A 13,873-nucleotide genomic window follows, 5' to 3' on the forward strand; every position below is an offset into this window, starting at 1 on the left:
ACAGTACTCTGAAAAAAGAGATTGCAGAGGATTTCAGAAAATGGAAAAATATTCCATGTTCCTGGATAGGAAAAACCAACATTATAAAGATGGCCATACTCCCAAAGTTCTTGTACACATTTAATGCAATCTCTGTGTATTCAAACTGGTTAGGATAGATATATAGTTGCATTCTCTTAATGAATAGAATGATTTGTTCTAACGGTGTTTGTAAATACGATCTCAAGTCCTCATCTTGTACAGCAATTAATCACTAAGAAGAATATATGCAGTGATTTATTTGTTGAATCTGTACTTCCGATTTGATTTGAAACTGTCTCATTGCTATTTGTTTATCAATGAAATTTAAAAAAAATAAGAAAATAAAAAAAACATTCCAAAATTGTAAAAAAAATGTATTTCTCAGTAATTTTATTTGGATTTCTTCTAATGTAAATAAATTTGAGCATATTTTCATGTGATGAGTCATTTTAGCAGGCTGTGTAATCCTAGCACACTTGGGAGGTTGGCACAGGAGAATAATGAGTTTGAGTTTAGTGTGGGATGCAGAGAGAGAGAAAGAGAGAGAGAGAGAGAGACAGACAGACACACAGACAGAGACAGACAGAGACAGACAGAGACAGAGAGACAAAGAGAAACAGATAGACAGAGAGACACACAGAGAGATAGAGAGACAGGGACAGCATTTTGTTTTTCTTTCTGTGACCTCTGTTCATTTTTTTGTCTCATTTTTATTGGGTTGTGGGTATGTTTCCTGCTGACCATTAAAGTTATTTAAAAATTCTGTGTATGTATCTTTATGATTACACAGGCAAATAATATGGAAGGTGAAAACTGCTACCAGAGTTATTACAGTAAGTGCATTTCCTGACCAACCCTGACATCCTGACAACTGAGAGGCCAACATTTCTGAATGCTTGCCATGGAGTTGGCCCACTGAGCAATCTCCTTGGGCAGAGTAGTAATGGAGCCCTGGGCACACCCCAGAAAGCAGGCCTCTTCTGCCTCATCTGGCTCTTCTTAGAATCATTTTTTCTTCTTTCTCTGTTCAGAGATCTTAATTAATTTCTTCCCCCTTGTGCTTGAAGGAGACCCACTTATCCAGAGACCAGAGTGTGGTGTGTGTGTGTGTGTGTGTGTGTGTGTGTGTGTATTGCACTGTGGGGCAGCTGACAGTAGAATAGGTACTGTCTGGAGTACTCTCTCACCAACTGCTCTGACCCCACTTTTCCCAAGGTCGTCTCCCTGAGTGAGCATAGCTCACAGTGAATCTCCTAAGTACCCAGACTTCCTCTTTTGAGATGGATCTCAGAAAAGAATTGCTGCTTGTCTTCCCCTCCTTCATCATTTATGGCTTCTGTGTTAGCTGTCTCCCTATTGGGGGAGGCTGAGTAAAATATGTGTGTGTGTGTGTGTGTGTGTGTGTGTGTGTGTGTGTGTGTGTGTAGGGGACTGGATTCCTTTCAGTTCTCCTTTCCTGCATTGTCACTTGGCCATGGTCAACCACTTTCATTGGTGCCCGTATGCCCAGCAGAAGATCTCAGGGACCCTCTTGTATGGCTGCTCAGAGACTGCTGCATTCTTCCACCAGCCCAGGGGTAGGGTAAATTTAGAGCCCTTCCCCAGCCTGGTTCAGTTTTTCTGGAGTTTGGAGATGGGCTCGCTGGTTTGGGGACTGGTCTTCGCTTTTCTCTCATTTCCTTGAGTATAGAGTTTTGGTTGGCTTTCATGGAGGAGAATTAAAAACTCTATCACTAGTAGGAAGCCCCCGCTTTGTGCATACTGGCTGTATTATAATGCACAGGAGCCAAGGGGTTACGTAGTGAGCTGGAAATTCTCACACCATTAACGATAATGCTCCTACTCATTGATATTGGAGTTTATTACTCATTTCAAATTTTCTGTAATCTTTTCTCTATTTTCCTGAAGGCAGGTGGTATATTATTATTATCCTTGTCCTTTTCACACACAGACATCCAACTCTCGTGTTACCTGAGACATAGAAGGCAGCAGCGATTTATCAGTCTCACATATAAAGAAGGGGAGAGCTGTTGAGAGCAACATGTTCACAGGCAGGGCGGAAGTGTTCTTTATAACTAAGGGCTGGTAATCAGGTTCTAGGTTAGTGTTAGGTTTCTGTGGAAAAAGAAAAAGAAGAAACAAACCAAGCTAAGTCTCATATCCATGGTGAACATCAAATTCAATTGTGTCTGCAACCCCCCTTAGGTGTCTATGTCCTGTGGTAGAAGTTTATGTGCATCATGTGAAATGACGTGTGGCAAACTACTGAAAAGCCTGCAGAACCCAGAAAAGGCAGATTAGATCTTTGACTTGTTGCCTACTTGAGAAAAGCCTATAGAAGTCATGCTTCTGGTTAGAACTATTACTGCAGGAATTCCCACAATATCATAGGACAGAACTTAATAAATTAGCAAGATCTTGTGAAAGAATCCGGGTATGCTATATGAGATAAATATTTGCCCTTATGTAATGCTTTTTCTATGCTTACAATACCCAAATTGCCAGCCTGCTTCTCTTGTAACAGAAAAATGCTCATAACTATTTTCTGTAATTTTTCCTGATTCCAGCAGGAGAGGTGGTTTAGGAGAATATTCTCACACTGTTAGATAAATCATACCTAAATTTTCAACAGAGAAACCATTTGAAATGGATACTGAACTGGATCTTTCTGGTCAGATTAGATTTTCCTCATTCTGATGTTGGGGCCCACATTCTTCCAGGGGTGCTCTGGAAAGGGGGTCATTTAGCATCATTGGGAAGTGACCAAAAGCCTTCATCTCTGGCCTCCAAAAGGAATCCTCCTCCAATCTTTCCTGGGCTCTTGTAAAACTGCAGCTTGTTTTTGCCAGACTTCTGCGATTGGAGAGGCTTTGCCTCTTCTTACTCCAATTTCAATTGAATTCTCCTAGTTTCACAGTCTGCCATGTGACTCTGACATTCAGTTTTTGTCCCACATTATCTTCCTTCCATGTGGGTCCCCAGCCCTTGGTCCTGGGGACACCCTTGGATAGCCACTGTCCCTTGGCTGTAGCCTCTGGCCTCTACACTAGTCCTGCATGTACTCCAAGGACATGCCTGGTACTAGCCATTCAGTACCAATCCCTGATTTCCTCCCTCTAATATTGCATAGACACTGAGTCCTGTTGTGTCTGCAGGCTGTGTATCCCAGGTGAGGGAGGGATGAACCTGCCCATTTAGGCTTTCTACATAGCAGACTGAATGGAGAACTGTCTACCCACTGACCTTCCCTGGAGGCTGCTGTGTCACTGCAGATGGCTTTGTGGCATCCAAGCCACACTTGGATGGTTTTGGCAAGAGGCCATTCAGAGAGTGGTGATGAGAGGAAGCTGAAACTTAGAGAAGCCGATCTATTTTAAAATGACCCCTTCTCTCTGGGTTGTTTTTTCCCCAAATATCAGCAGACAGAATTTGCTGCTGGAACTTCATGAAGCAAACAGGCTGAAAGTTTCAATTGACCTTTTCAATCCCACAGAGATGTATTTTCATCTCCACAGTTTATGAATGGTACAATTGTTATAAAGTAGATCAAATCTGCAGAAATAGTTATAGAAAAACCGTTTCCATAGACAAGGTTCGTATTCTAATGGACCAAATAAGATGCGCTGCCTTGAGCTGACAACAAGGAAGCAGAACAGATAATTGGGCATCAGACAATTAAATCTGAATATCAAGACCTAACGGGTCTGCTACACACGCTGTAATGAGGTTGCATGTATTCCTCATCCCTGTTAGGCAGCAAACGTGGGCAGGAAATGAACAATGAAAAATATAGTAGCAGGAAGGATTTCAAACTTCTGATATGTGGGGGAAGGAGAGAAGGGTATAAACAAACAGCAGGGAGTTGTGACTGTATTCACTTTTTAATTCAACAAGAAGTTACTGCCGTATTCAGAATATTTGCATATTTTAATCTGGTCATGAACTCAAACAATAAGCATTTAAGCAAAAATATGCTACGCCTCCCAAAAGGCATGAGGCTATGAAGAGAAGAAAAAGAGCACTATCCACATATTTTTATGAGTGTTTGTGGGCTTAGAAAAATCTAATAAAACTAAGCTGAATATTTAACATATATTATAATGTCTTGCACGGAATAGCTATTCAATAAATATTCACTGAATATTCTCTGAATAGTTGTGTTTAGAGAAAATACGATGCCACCTAATTCAGTGCAGCTGTTGCCAATAAATATCCTTCCTGATTACTTAAAAAGAAAAAATTTAAAGTAGAGTAATGAAACTTAATAACTGTGGTTAATACTATTATTTTTTCTGCTTGCAGGGCTTCCTGCATGCTAAGCAGTGCCTACCACAGAGTGACATCCCCAGGTCAATACAAACTCATAGTATTTCCTTTTTAGATGTGTCATGGACTTTGTGAGCTCCATGTTTAGCTTTGCTGTCACCAAAACCCTTGTTCTACCTCTTCAATGCCCGCTTTCTCCCTCAGTCTGTCTGCTCTTTGCTGTGTCTTTTCCGCCTGTACATTCTAGCACACTGTAGGTACTTAAACATGATTTATCGATTTGAATTAAACTTATATGTCTCATCTCCCCTGTTGACCCATAGTTCCTTTATTCATATCCTAGCAGAGCACCTTATGCATGGTGGCACCCAATAGATTTTTCTTTGTTTTGATGAATAGTATATGACGGGATCCACTACCAGAATACGTGGTCTTGAACATTATCCTGTAAACCTTAAGATAACAAAAGGAACTTCAGGTGATCCTCCCATGGCTGGATGGGCACTACCTACCTAGCATTTTTTGTATGAGAGCACAGATCATATGACGAGACAATAGATTCCTTCATGCTTGGTCTTCCCAGTAGGGTGTGAAGTTCATCAGGGAGAGCCTGTTCTCACCGCTGTGATGCTAGACCCCCATGCAGTGTCTGGGGCATGAGAGTGTGAATAACCATCCCACTCAGTAGCCAGCTTGGCTGCATTGGTGAATAATTCTTACCATGTCACGGTCCTTCCTGGAGCACTCCAATGGTTACAAGAACAAAATTCAAAGTCCTGAACATGTATTACAGGCATGCCATTCACATCTGGCCCCTGTCCCTTCTCCAGGGAAATCTCCAGTGATTCAGGGTACATTTTCTGTCAAGGTGGGCTTTTCTCAGGCTCACCAGGCCCTTTCCCAATGCAGGGCCTTGGCACCAGCTGTTCCTCCTGCCTACAAACCTTTTCCTCTCCCTTGTCACTAGACTGCCTTCTATTTTTTACTTCAGTCTTAATTGAGTCACCTGCTCAAGGAAGCTGCCTGTGTTCACAGGTATAGCTATGTCTCCTGATCGATGCTTTCACACCACTTCATAGTTCTTCAAAGCAGTGTTTACACTGGGATTGAAACAATTAAAATTTGAATTATTTATTACAATCTACAACCTCTACCTGTCTCTTAGCTTTGATTGTCTGGGTTATGAGACTTTGGGCACCAGCACAGCCCCTGAGTCAGAACAGATGTTCTATGCACCTTGCTTTTGAATGGTAAGCAATTCTTGAATGGAAGCCTGCTTACAAGTAGGTCAATTCACACACTGTGATGTGTCCCCCACCTCTTCACCATCCCAACCCCTGCCTGGCAGCAGCCATTCCTGTCTCTGCTCTGACCCCTGACTCTCCCATTTATTGCCTGGCTTTAACAGCCATATGAAGTCCCAGACATCTTAAAAAATGTAAACAGCAGTTCTTTTGTTCTGCATTTGCATATACTTTAGTAACAAAGTCACTTTAGCTGTAAATGAACAAAAATAAGGAGACAAGGAGACAGCACACAATCCTTGCATAGCTCAGGCATGCTTGAAACTGGAAAGCACATTGTGTTAGCAGAGGATACACTTATTAATTCTGATTACATAGACTTCTAAAACATTATGAAAGAGTTCAAAGTTAGGTCAAGCCATGTTGTTGAGAAAATTTTGTCCTAAAATTTTAACCAAGTCTTTTTTAAAAAAGTCTAAAAGCCTCCTATTTTCCCACACTGACTTTCAAAACATTTTAGTTTTCTATCAGAATATCAATTTGCAACTTATATTTTTTACCATACATGAAAATTTAGCAAAAAATTTGGTGGGTCTATACTAATTGTGACTATATTTACACTAAGCAAATTCTTTTACAAGTTCTTTATATACAAATTGCCAAGGGATGGCCAGAGAGTTCAGTGGATTAAAGTGCCTGCTTAGGCAGACACAGGGACTGGGGTTCGATTCCCAGCATGCTGTGCCAGCCCTGCCTTCCCCCCCAAGGAATGCTGAGACGAGGTTAGGACTGTGTGTGGTGGTGCGCACCTGTAATCTCAGCACTTGGGAGGCTGAAAACAGGAGAATCACTACGAGTCCAATCTGTGCAGTGAGACCCTGTACTAAAATTAACAAAAGACCCAAAAAACAAATTGCCATTTGTGTTATGTGAAATTCATTACAAAGTTACAAACTGCAGAAATGTCATTAGAAATAACATATTTAAAATGTGCTTTCCATCAATAAAGAACATTTTCAAATGATTTAGTTGAAATGTACTGATCTCGTGTCAATTTTGGCTTCTGAATGTCCTCTGGTCAGCTACTGCTCTGCTGCTGCTGGATCTTGTGAGCGAGGTTCAACAAGAACTTGTTGACTAACTTATTGCCTGGCAGTGCTCAGTGATATGCACAGCTTAATTTATAATCTCAGCCTACTTATGTGCATAATGAGAATAATAACAGAACCTACTGTGTAGGGCTTCTTTACAAGAGAATTGGGAAAATGTGTATAGTGGACATGGTTCAGACCTAGTGATACTAATCAATACATGGTAGTTTTTCTTATTGATTATAAAAATCATTGATAATTGTAACCCAATGCTGTACTATGATGATTATTTTACCTAAAGCAAAATGGTTGACTAAAATACATTTTAAGTGCTCTGGAATATTCCTTTTTTGTTTCTATATATTGGGAGTGATGGAAATGGGATTTCTATCTCAAAGAATTATGTTTGGATTCAGAATTTTTAGTTGAATGTATACTGGACTCTGACTTAAAAATATAAGCTGATAATAGTTGTAATAGGATTCCAATTAATTTAGCACACAAAATTAAAAGGTGAACATATCTGGGTATGGTACAGCATGCCTGTAATCCCAGAACTTCAGGAGAGTGAGGCAGAAGGCATGCAAATTCAAGCTCAGTCTGGGCAACTTAGCAAGAGCTTTTCTAAAAATAAACAATAGAGAAGAGGTGGGAATGTATCTCAGTGCAAAGGTCCTGGTTTCAATATTCAGCATCACCCAAACTTTCAAACAACAGCAAAAACCCCCAAAATTCTGACCACGCCAATCCCAGTCAGGGCCTCTAGGCTCTGAGTCCAGCCTCACTGACCTTTTCCAGGCGGTATACCAGTTGTCTGGTGGAGAGCTGGATGAGAGGCGCTACAAACTCACAGATGATGTTCACAGTCATCAGCAAGCTCTTCCCCTTCTTCGCACCAACGATAGCATGACACACCAACTTTTCTTTGACTACCTGCACATTATATGCAACAACATTTTTGAAGTAACCATTACTCAGACAATAACCTACCAAGATCAAACCAATTCCAAACTATCTGCTGAGGACATGAAGGAAGAACACATTTCCCTGAATAGTGGATTTCAGGGATTGTTTCCTATCATATAGTTATGGTCTGGTTGGTTAAATGTGGTTTTGATGAATTCAATGTTTATTTCTGACTTCTCCTGAGGACACAATCAACTTACATTCAAATCCTTTACGGGTTTTGTAGTTAAATGGCAATTACATAATTTCTTATCAAACTGGTTAAAACTGTGGTTGGATTATCTTTTATACTTACACATTTGACTGCATAAAGTCATATATTGGAAAGTATTTTTTTTGCACTCAAGAAAGGCATATTTGCTTATAAAGTAGAAAGGATCAAAAATGAGTTTATATCATGACTAGCTTGTCCTGAGCAGTGCTCAGGTTTGGGATGTTAATGAATTGAGCTATACAGCATGATTTAGAAGCACATTCAGGGAAGCTTTCAGTAAAGCTTAAGCTGAATTCAGTGCCCCAGTAGCTTAGATTGAATCCTTTTAAAAAACATGTTCAGCTCTTAATAACCACATCATTAATGGCCCCTCCTACAGATTGTGTTTTTTGAGATAAGCAGCTATATGCTATTCATCTCTGCACCTTCAGTGTCCACTATGGTGTTTGTCACATGATACATAGTCCAGAATTTTGGCTGATCCCTTCAGTAACAGAGAGCAGGAACACATTATGGACCCTATAATGAGAGATAAGGTTTTTGTTCTATGTATTCTAACTGAAAATGCTTTGTGAAAAAATAATGTAAATGGAATAGTGGACTCTGTGACCCTTAAGAAGTGAAGAAATGGACCAGCTTTTCCATCTTGTCTCTAGGAGATAAATTTCTTATTGCTTCTTCTTTCATGAGGAGAAAATCCACTATAACCTCGGAGCATGGCAATACAAGCAGAAGCTTAAGCAAGCATCATTTTTCAGTCACAAAGTCTGCATTTGTGAGATGGGAGACTTTTAGGTGACTTCAAAAGTCTGTTTTTAGGTTTTTTGAGGTTTCCAAACTCCACGAGGGAAATGTAATAAATAGACACAAGGTTTGGACGTAATTAAATGTCTTAAGTAGAATGTACCGTGATAATGTAAATAACAGAAGAAAATCGAAGTTTCTGAAGATAAACACGACCATTTCATTGGTATATACAAAGATGATGTTTTTAACTGTTACACTATTGTAATAGTTGGGGAAGGCCTAAACCAGGTATATGCTGCCATATCTGACTATATAAAACACCCCTGAATATCTATAAAATACCTTTTGAATAAATATTAAATTAATGCTGATGAGTGTTAACAAGAACATCTGCTTTGAGCTGGATGTTTCCCTCCTCAGACTGGTTGGCTAGTTACTGTTGACCCTGGGAGAGTTAGCACCTGCTTTAAATGATCCTTTAAGGTTGGGCTTATGGTAGCTATAGAAACAAGCAGAAAACTGAGCCGAGCTCAACCTTGAAAGCGATGGATGCTGCCATGGTAACTCAGTGCTGCAAAAAATCCTTGTGAAACCGCATTTTTTCTCAGATAAATGTCAAAGGACTCTCTTAAGAAATAGACACAGTACAGCAAAGATTTATTTAGGAGAAAAATCGCTTCTAAATGTGCTTTCCTCTTACCCTGGGAGTTGCAGAATAGCCTTCCAGAATCACATCGATTGTCTGGCCTGGGTAGAGCTCCATCCTGATGGGATGAATCTGAAACACTGGGCTTTCTGGATCCCTGGACTCCTGGGAGTCCTGGGGCTGCAAAGGACAACCAGGTCTCCTTTTAACCTGTCCCTTCTTGCTCAACTTCTGGGGATGATAACCCTCATTCATCCAGAACAACTGTTGGAACCGACGTCCCATGTTGGTCAACTTGAAGCGGTAATAATAGGTGTCCAGGCTGGAAAAGAAAGGAGAAGTGAGAGAACTCAAATTACGGATGTTATGTTCAGCTCTATGTCCTTAGGATTTACTCTTATGAAAATATTTAAAAAGTAACAGGATAAGATATTCATTTCATTTTAATGTAGAAAGTCTAAGATATATGAAGCTACTCAGAACTATCACAGCGGTGGAGTGCAGTAGTTTCTACTCAGGGGCCCCAAAACTTAAGAGTCATGAACCTGAGTTTGATCCCAGAGTTGCCATCAGTAGGTGAGGGTTTATGGGAAGGCAGCCCTCCAAAGTAGTGTAAGCATAGCCCAGGACACATAGACACAGTTCGAGTGGAAAGCACTCTAATTAATGAGAGATAGTTCTGGGATGTTCTGAAAGCGAGGCAAAATAGCAACTGGAGAAGAAACATATTTGAAGGTGTGTTGAGCAAATTTCTGTAGATTGGGTGAAATGTCTCCTGATAGGTGCAATTTGAAGGATGCTCTGAAAAGAAGCAACAGGTATCTTTCAAGTTTTATCAGAGGGGAGGCAGCTGAGAGGAGGTGGACTTGAATACTACCCAGACTGGGCACTTTTCTTGGATCATGTACAGTAAGACATTGCTCATTAATTAATTAGTTCATTCATATTTAGTTTACAAAAATTTTCTAAGGACCTCTTGATTGCTTGGCTCTTTATGAATAAATCAGGGTTTCTAAGATTTTAAGGACAGTTCAAATTGTTTTGTTTTGGATCTTAAAAATTGATTTATAGGCTTGGTTTATTTTGGCTTTTGGTGTTTTGTTTTTTTCAAAGAAAAACCCACATTAGGACTTTTTCATTTTTAATATTTTATTAGACTGATATTTCATTTTATCTGCTCCTCCTTAGGAAATGACACATCTAATAAGTTGAAGCATCAAATAATCAGAAGAACTATCTGTCAATTGTGTGGTAAAACTCTAAATATGTGTCTATAGTGCACGCTCAATGGAGCAAATTTACTTGGCAGTTTCGCTTTATGGCTAGTGGTAGGCTTGCGGGGGGGCATAGTAAGTAACATGTACTGTTTTATAAACTGGGCACGGAGTCCTTTACTTATTCACAATGTATCTTTAAACCACAGAAACAGAGTCACCATAAATCTGTGAACTCCCATATTATAAAATAATAGAAGCTCTCCAAAGCTGAGGGCATGGCCCCACACCATGCAATGGGCTGGGGATGTATTTCTGTAGACCAGGGGTTGGTCAACATTTTCGGTAAAGGGCAGAATGATAATGATAACAACAACAACAACAACAACAACAATAGTAATATTTTAGGCTTTTTTGGGCTATGTGGTCTTTTTCCTAACTCTGTTATAGTGTGAAAGCCACCAGGGCTACAGTGGGTACGTGCCAATAAAACCTTATTTATGCAAGCAGGAAGTAGGCTGTGGTTTTCCTATGTCTGCTTTTGATGATTATTCTTATTGCTAAAAATATGAGTTTATGTCAAAGGGTTTATGCAAAGGACAAATTAGCAGCTAACAACTACAGTTGTTTATATACTCAAGGAAAACTGTTAACCTTCCAATTCCAGGCAAGGGTTGGAATATCCCTTTGGGGCTATTTGACACTTTTTCTAGATTAACAATATGCAGACAGGGGCCAGGCAAATAGCTCAGCAGATTAAAGGCAATTGACACTGGGCATGGTGGCATACACCTGTAATCCCAGCTCTTGAGAGGCTGTAAACAGGCGGATCATTATGCGTCAGATCTAGTAGTGAGACCCTGAACACCCTGAAGACCTTTCCCTAAAATACAAAACAAACAAACAAAAAACCTCACAAAAACAAAAACAATAACCAATATGCAGACAGATCAAGTTCGTGGTACCTTATTTTATAATTAGATTTGAGTATGCTTGAAGAAAATTAAAACTAGAAGCACTGGTATAAAATGACAAAATGCCCTAACTTTGGCCAACAGACTGACAGAAAGTAATATTTTTGCAATTGGATCATTCTTTGTAAATATATGCAATTCAGCTCTCCAACTTGCACGTTACTTAATTCGCCACTGGCTTATGGTATTGTCAATAAAGTACCAAGTTGTGTGTGGGGTGGGTAGAGGAAAGGCAGCATGGCTGGGACCATGTGGAGGGCTCCTGATGAGCCCCAGTTGCATTTTTTCTGAGCACAGTGCACACGGCTTGGCTTAGGGTCTGTTAGAACACAGGGCAGGAGGAGCAACCTGTGAGATGCGATCACCATGCTCTTTTCACCATTTCTTTTTCAGTATTGGAGATCAACTCAGGACCTTGCACTTGCCAGGCAGGCGCTCATGCCACAGAGCTACAACCCCGGCCAGCGATCCCAGAACTCTTACAGGTAGGTACAAATCCAGCTGGCGTTCAGTGGTCAGTTACTGATAACTGTAGAACTATCTAGAGGAATCAGAAATAACTGTCCACATGTATATTCTACCCTCACTATTCAAACCTCATACTTTTAATATCTATGCTATATATTTTTTTGCGTTTTAGGGAAGGGCCTATAGGGTGTCCAGGGTCTCACTACTAAATCAGACTCATAGTGATCTGCCTATTTACAGCCTCCCAAGAGCTGGGATTACAGGTGCGTGCCACCACGCCCAGTCTTCTATACTATATTGTGCTGCTCAGAGGTATCTATCCTATCCCTTCTTGTATTAAATATTCAAGCCCTCTCCCCTCTATTTAGACCCTGGATAATCACAGGAAACCAACTGTAGTATGGTAGGAGGTGAGTAGAAAAATGATACCAAAAAAAAGCTACTGACTGTAATAGCTGACAGGAATATTTGCAGCAAGTGTTTGCCTCCCTAGGTATACTCTGTTTAGGTTTTATAATCAGAGTGGTATAAGAAGTATAAAGGAATCAAAGAGGAGAAACCATGGTTGAGACTCTAAGTTCATTACAGAGAAGTCACTACAAGTTTGGGAGAACAATACTCCCTAAATCATTCCCTTCCCTAGAGAAGACAGACATAGACTGGAGAATGTAGCCATGCTATAACCAAGAGGCGGCATCTTGTGGCCAACATGGCCAGTGAGAAGCGGGAAAGTGAGGCAGGGACAGGAGAGAAGCTCAACTGGCTGTCCTACTTTCTTAAAAACAAGTTTCTAAAGTAGGTGATGGTGCAGCCTATGAGGTATTCATAAAAATTGGTCCATCATATTTTCCCACCTAAAATGTGCTCCCAAATTGAGCTCTGGAGCGAAGGGCTTATTTGAAACAATGGTAGAGCCAATTCCTGAAGCCTGGACAGGAATCTGATAGGTGTTGCTATTTTCAATGTCCAAAAAGACTGTGTCCTTGAACGTCAGAATGTCATTCAGGTTGGCAGTGAGTATCAGGGGAACGTTAGTTTCCGCAGGAACGGTGCCTTCTTTGGGTTCAATTGTCCAAAGGGAGTTTTTGTTTGCCTGCAACACAAGACCACAAGTTAACAAGGAGGATATTCTTGGCTTTTCATCCTGTACATGTTAAAGTCCTCTGTACTTCACATGGTTGGCACAGCAGAAGTCAACATCAGACACAAACATTATTTTTTAGAATCAAAGCAGCTGAATGTTTGTTGGCATTTCTTTTTTCAAAAAGCTGTCTGATTCCGAAGAGCAAACCTCCGATTCTACTTTTGAATGCTCTGTGAAGATTTTTCACATCTCTTTCCCATGACGACAACCTAGTTTTCTAAGAAGCTTATACTAATTATCTGCTCCAATCTCCAAATTCTGAGATGCCAACGCAAGACACCACATTTTTACAGAATTTGGAATTTTAGAAGAAATGCTTTTCAAATGCAAAATTTTTAGCATTTTAGAGTGAGGATGAACAGCTGTTACTAATAAACAATACAGGAAGTCACCCTGACTTCTACTATTTCATAGCAATTAATAGGATTTAATTAGCTAAAATTCCAAATTTACCTTGAAATATGTGATAAAATGGAATTATGCCATTGGAAATGACTCCCACTAATCTAGTCCTTTTAACTGCCTGGCTCTTTACAGCTCACTCATTTTCTTCCTTAAGTTATTTGGCAAAATAACATCTACTCTGACCACTACCCTTTATATAGAGAACCTGTCTTTGGCACTTCTGTTCACCTTTACCTTCATAATTTACTTACCATGCTTATTGCTTGTCTCCTGGTACTACAGGTAATCTCTAGGGACTTTTATCTTTTGTTTGTTTACACTTGTTTAAATGCTGTGAGCATCTATAGCTCTGTATGCTACAGTAGTAGGTGTTTAATAAATGTTTTTTTAAAAAATTATTTATTTATTATTTATTTATTTATTTGGTACAGGGCCTTGCTATGCAGCTCAGGCTTATAGTGATCCTCCTGTCT

At 40.0% G+C, this 13,873-nt stretch overlaps 1 protein-coding gene across 1 annotated transcript in view; it reads right to left on the reverse strand.

The window, feature by feature from the left end:
* The window catches only part of Hydin (HYDIN, axonemal central pair apparatus protein), a 433,520-nt gene that overhangs the window by 205,388 nt on the left and 214,259 nt on the right, over positions 1–13,873 (reverse strand). Inside the window, exons 20-23 of the mRNA XM_023709202.1 lie at positions 12,706–12,944; positions 9,250–9,517; positions 7,412–7,555; positions 1,993–2,136 (exon numbers count right to left, since the gene is read on the reverse strand). Coding sequence (XP_023564970.1) covers positions 1,993–2,136; positions 7,412–7,555; positions 9,250–9,517; positions 12,706–12,944 — 795 coding nt within the window. The remainder of the gene's footprint in view (positions 1–1,992; positions 2,137–7,411; positions 7,556–9,249; positions 9,518–12,705; positions 12,945–13,873) is intronic.

The sequence above is a fragment of the Octodon degus genome, unplaced genomic scaffold (assembly GCF_000260255.1).
Source record: "Octodon degus isolate 3935 unplaced genomic scaffold, OctDeg1.0 scaffold00011, whole genome shotgun sequence".
Taxonomy (NCBI): domain Eukaryota; kingdom Metazoa; phylum Chordata; class Mammalia; order Rodentia; family Octodontidae; genus Octodon; species Octodon degus.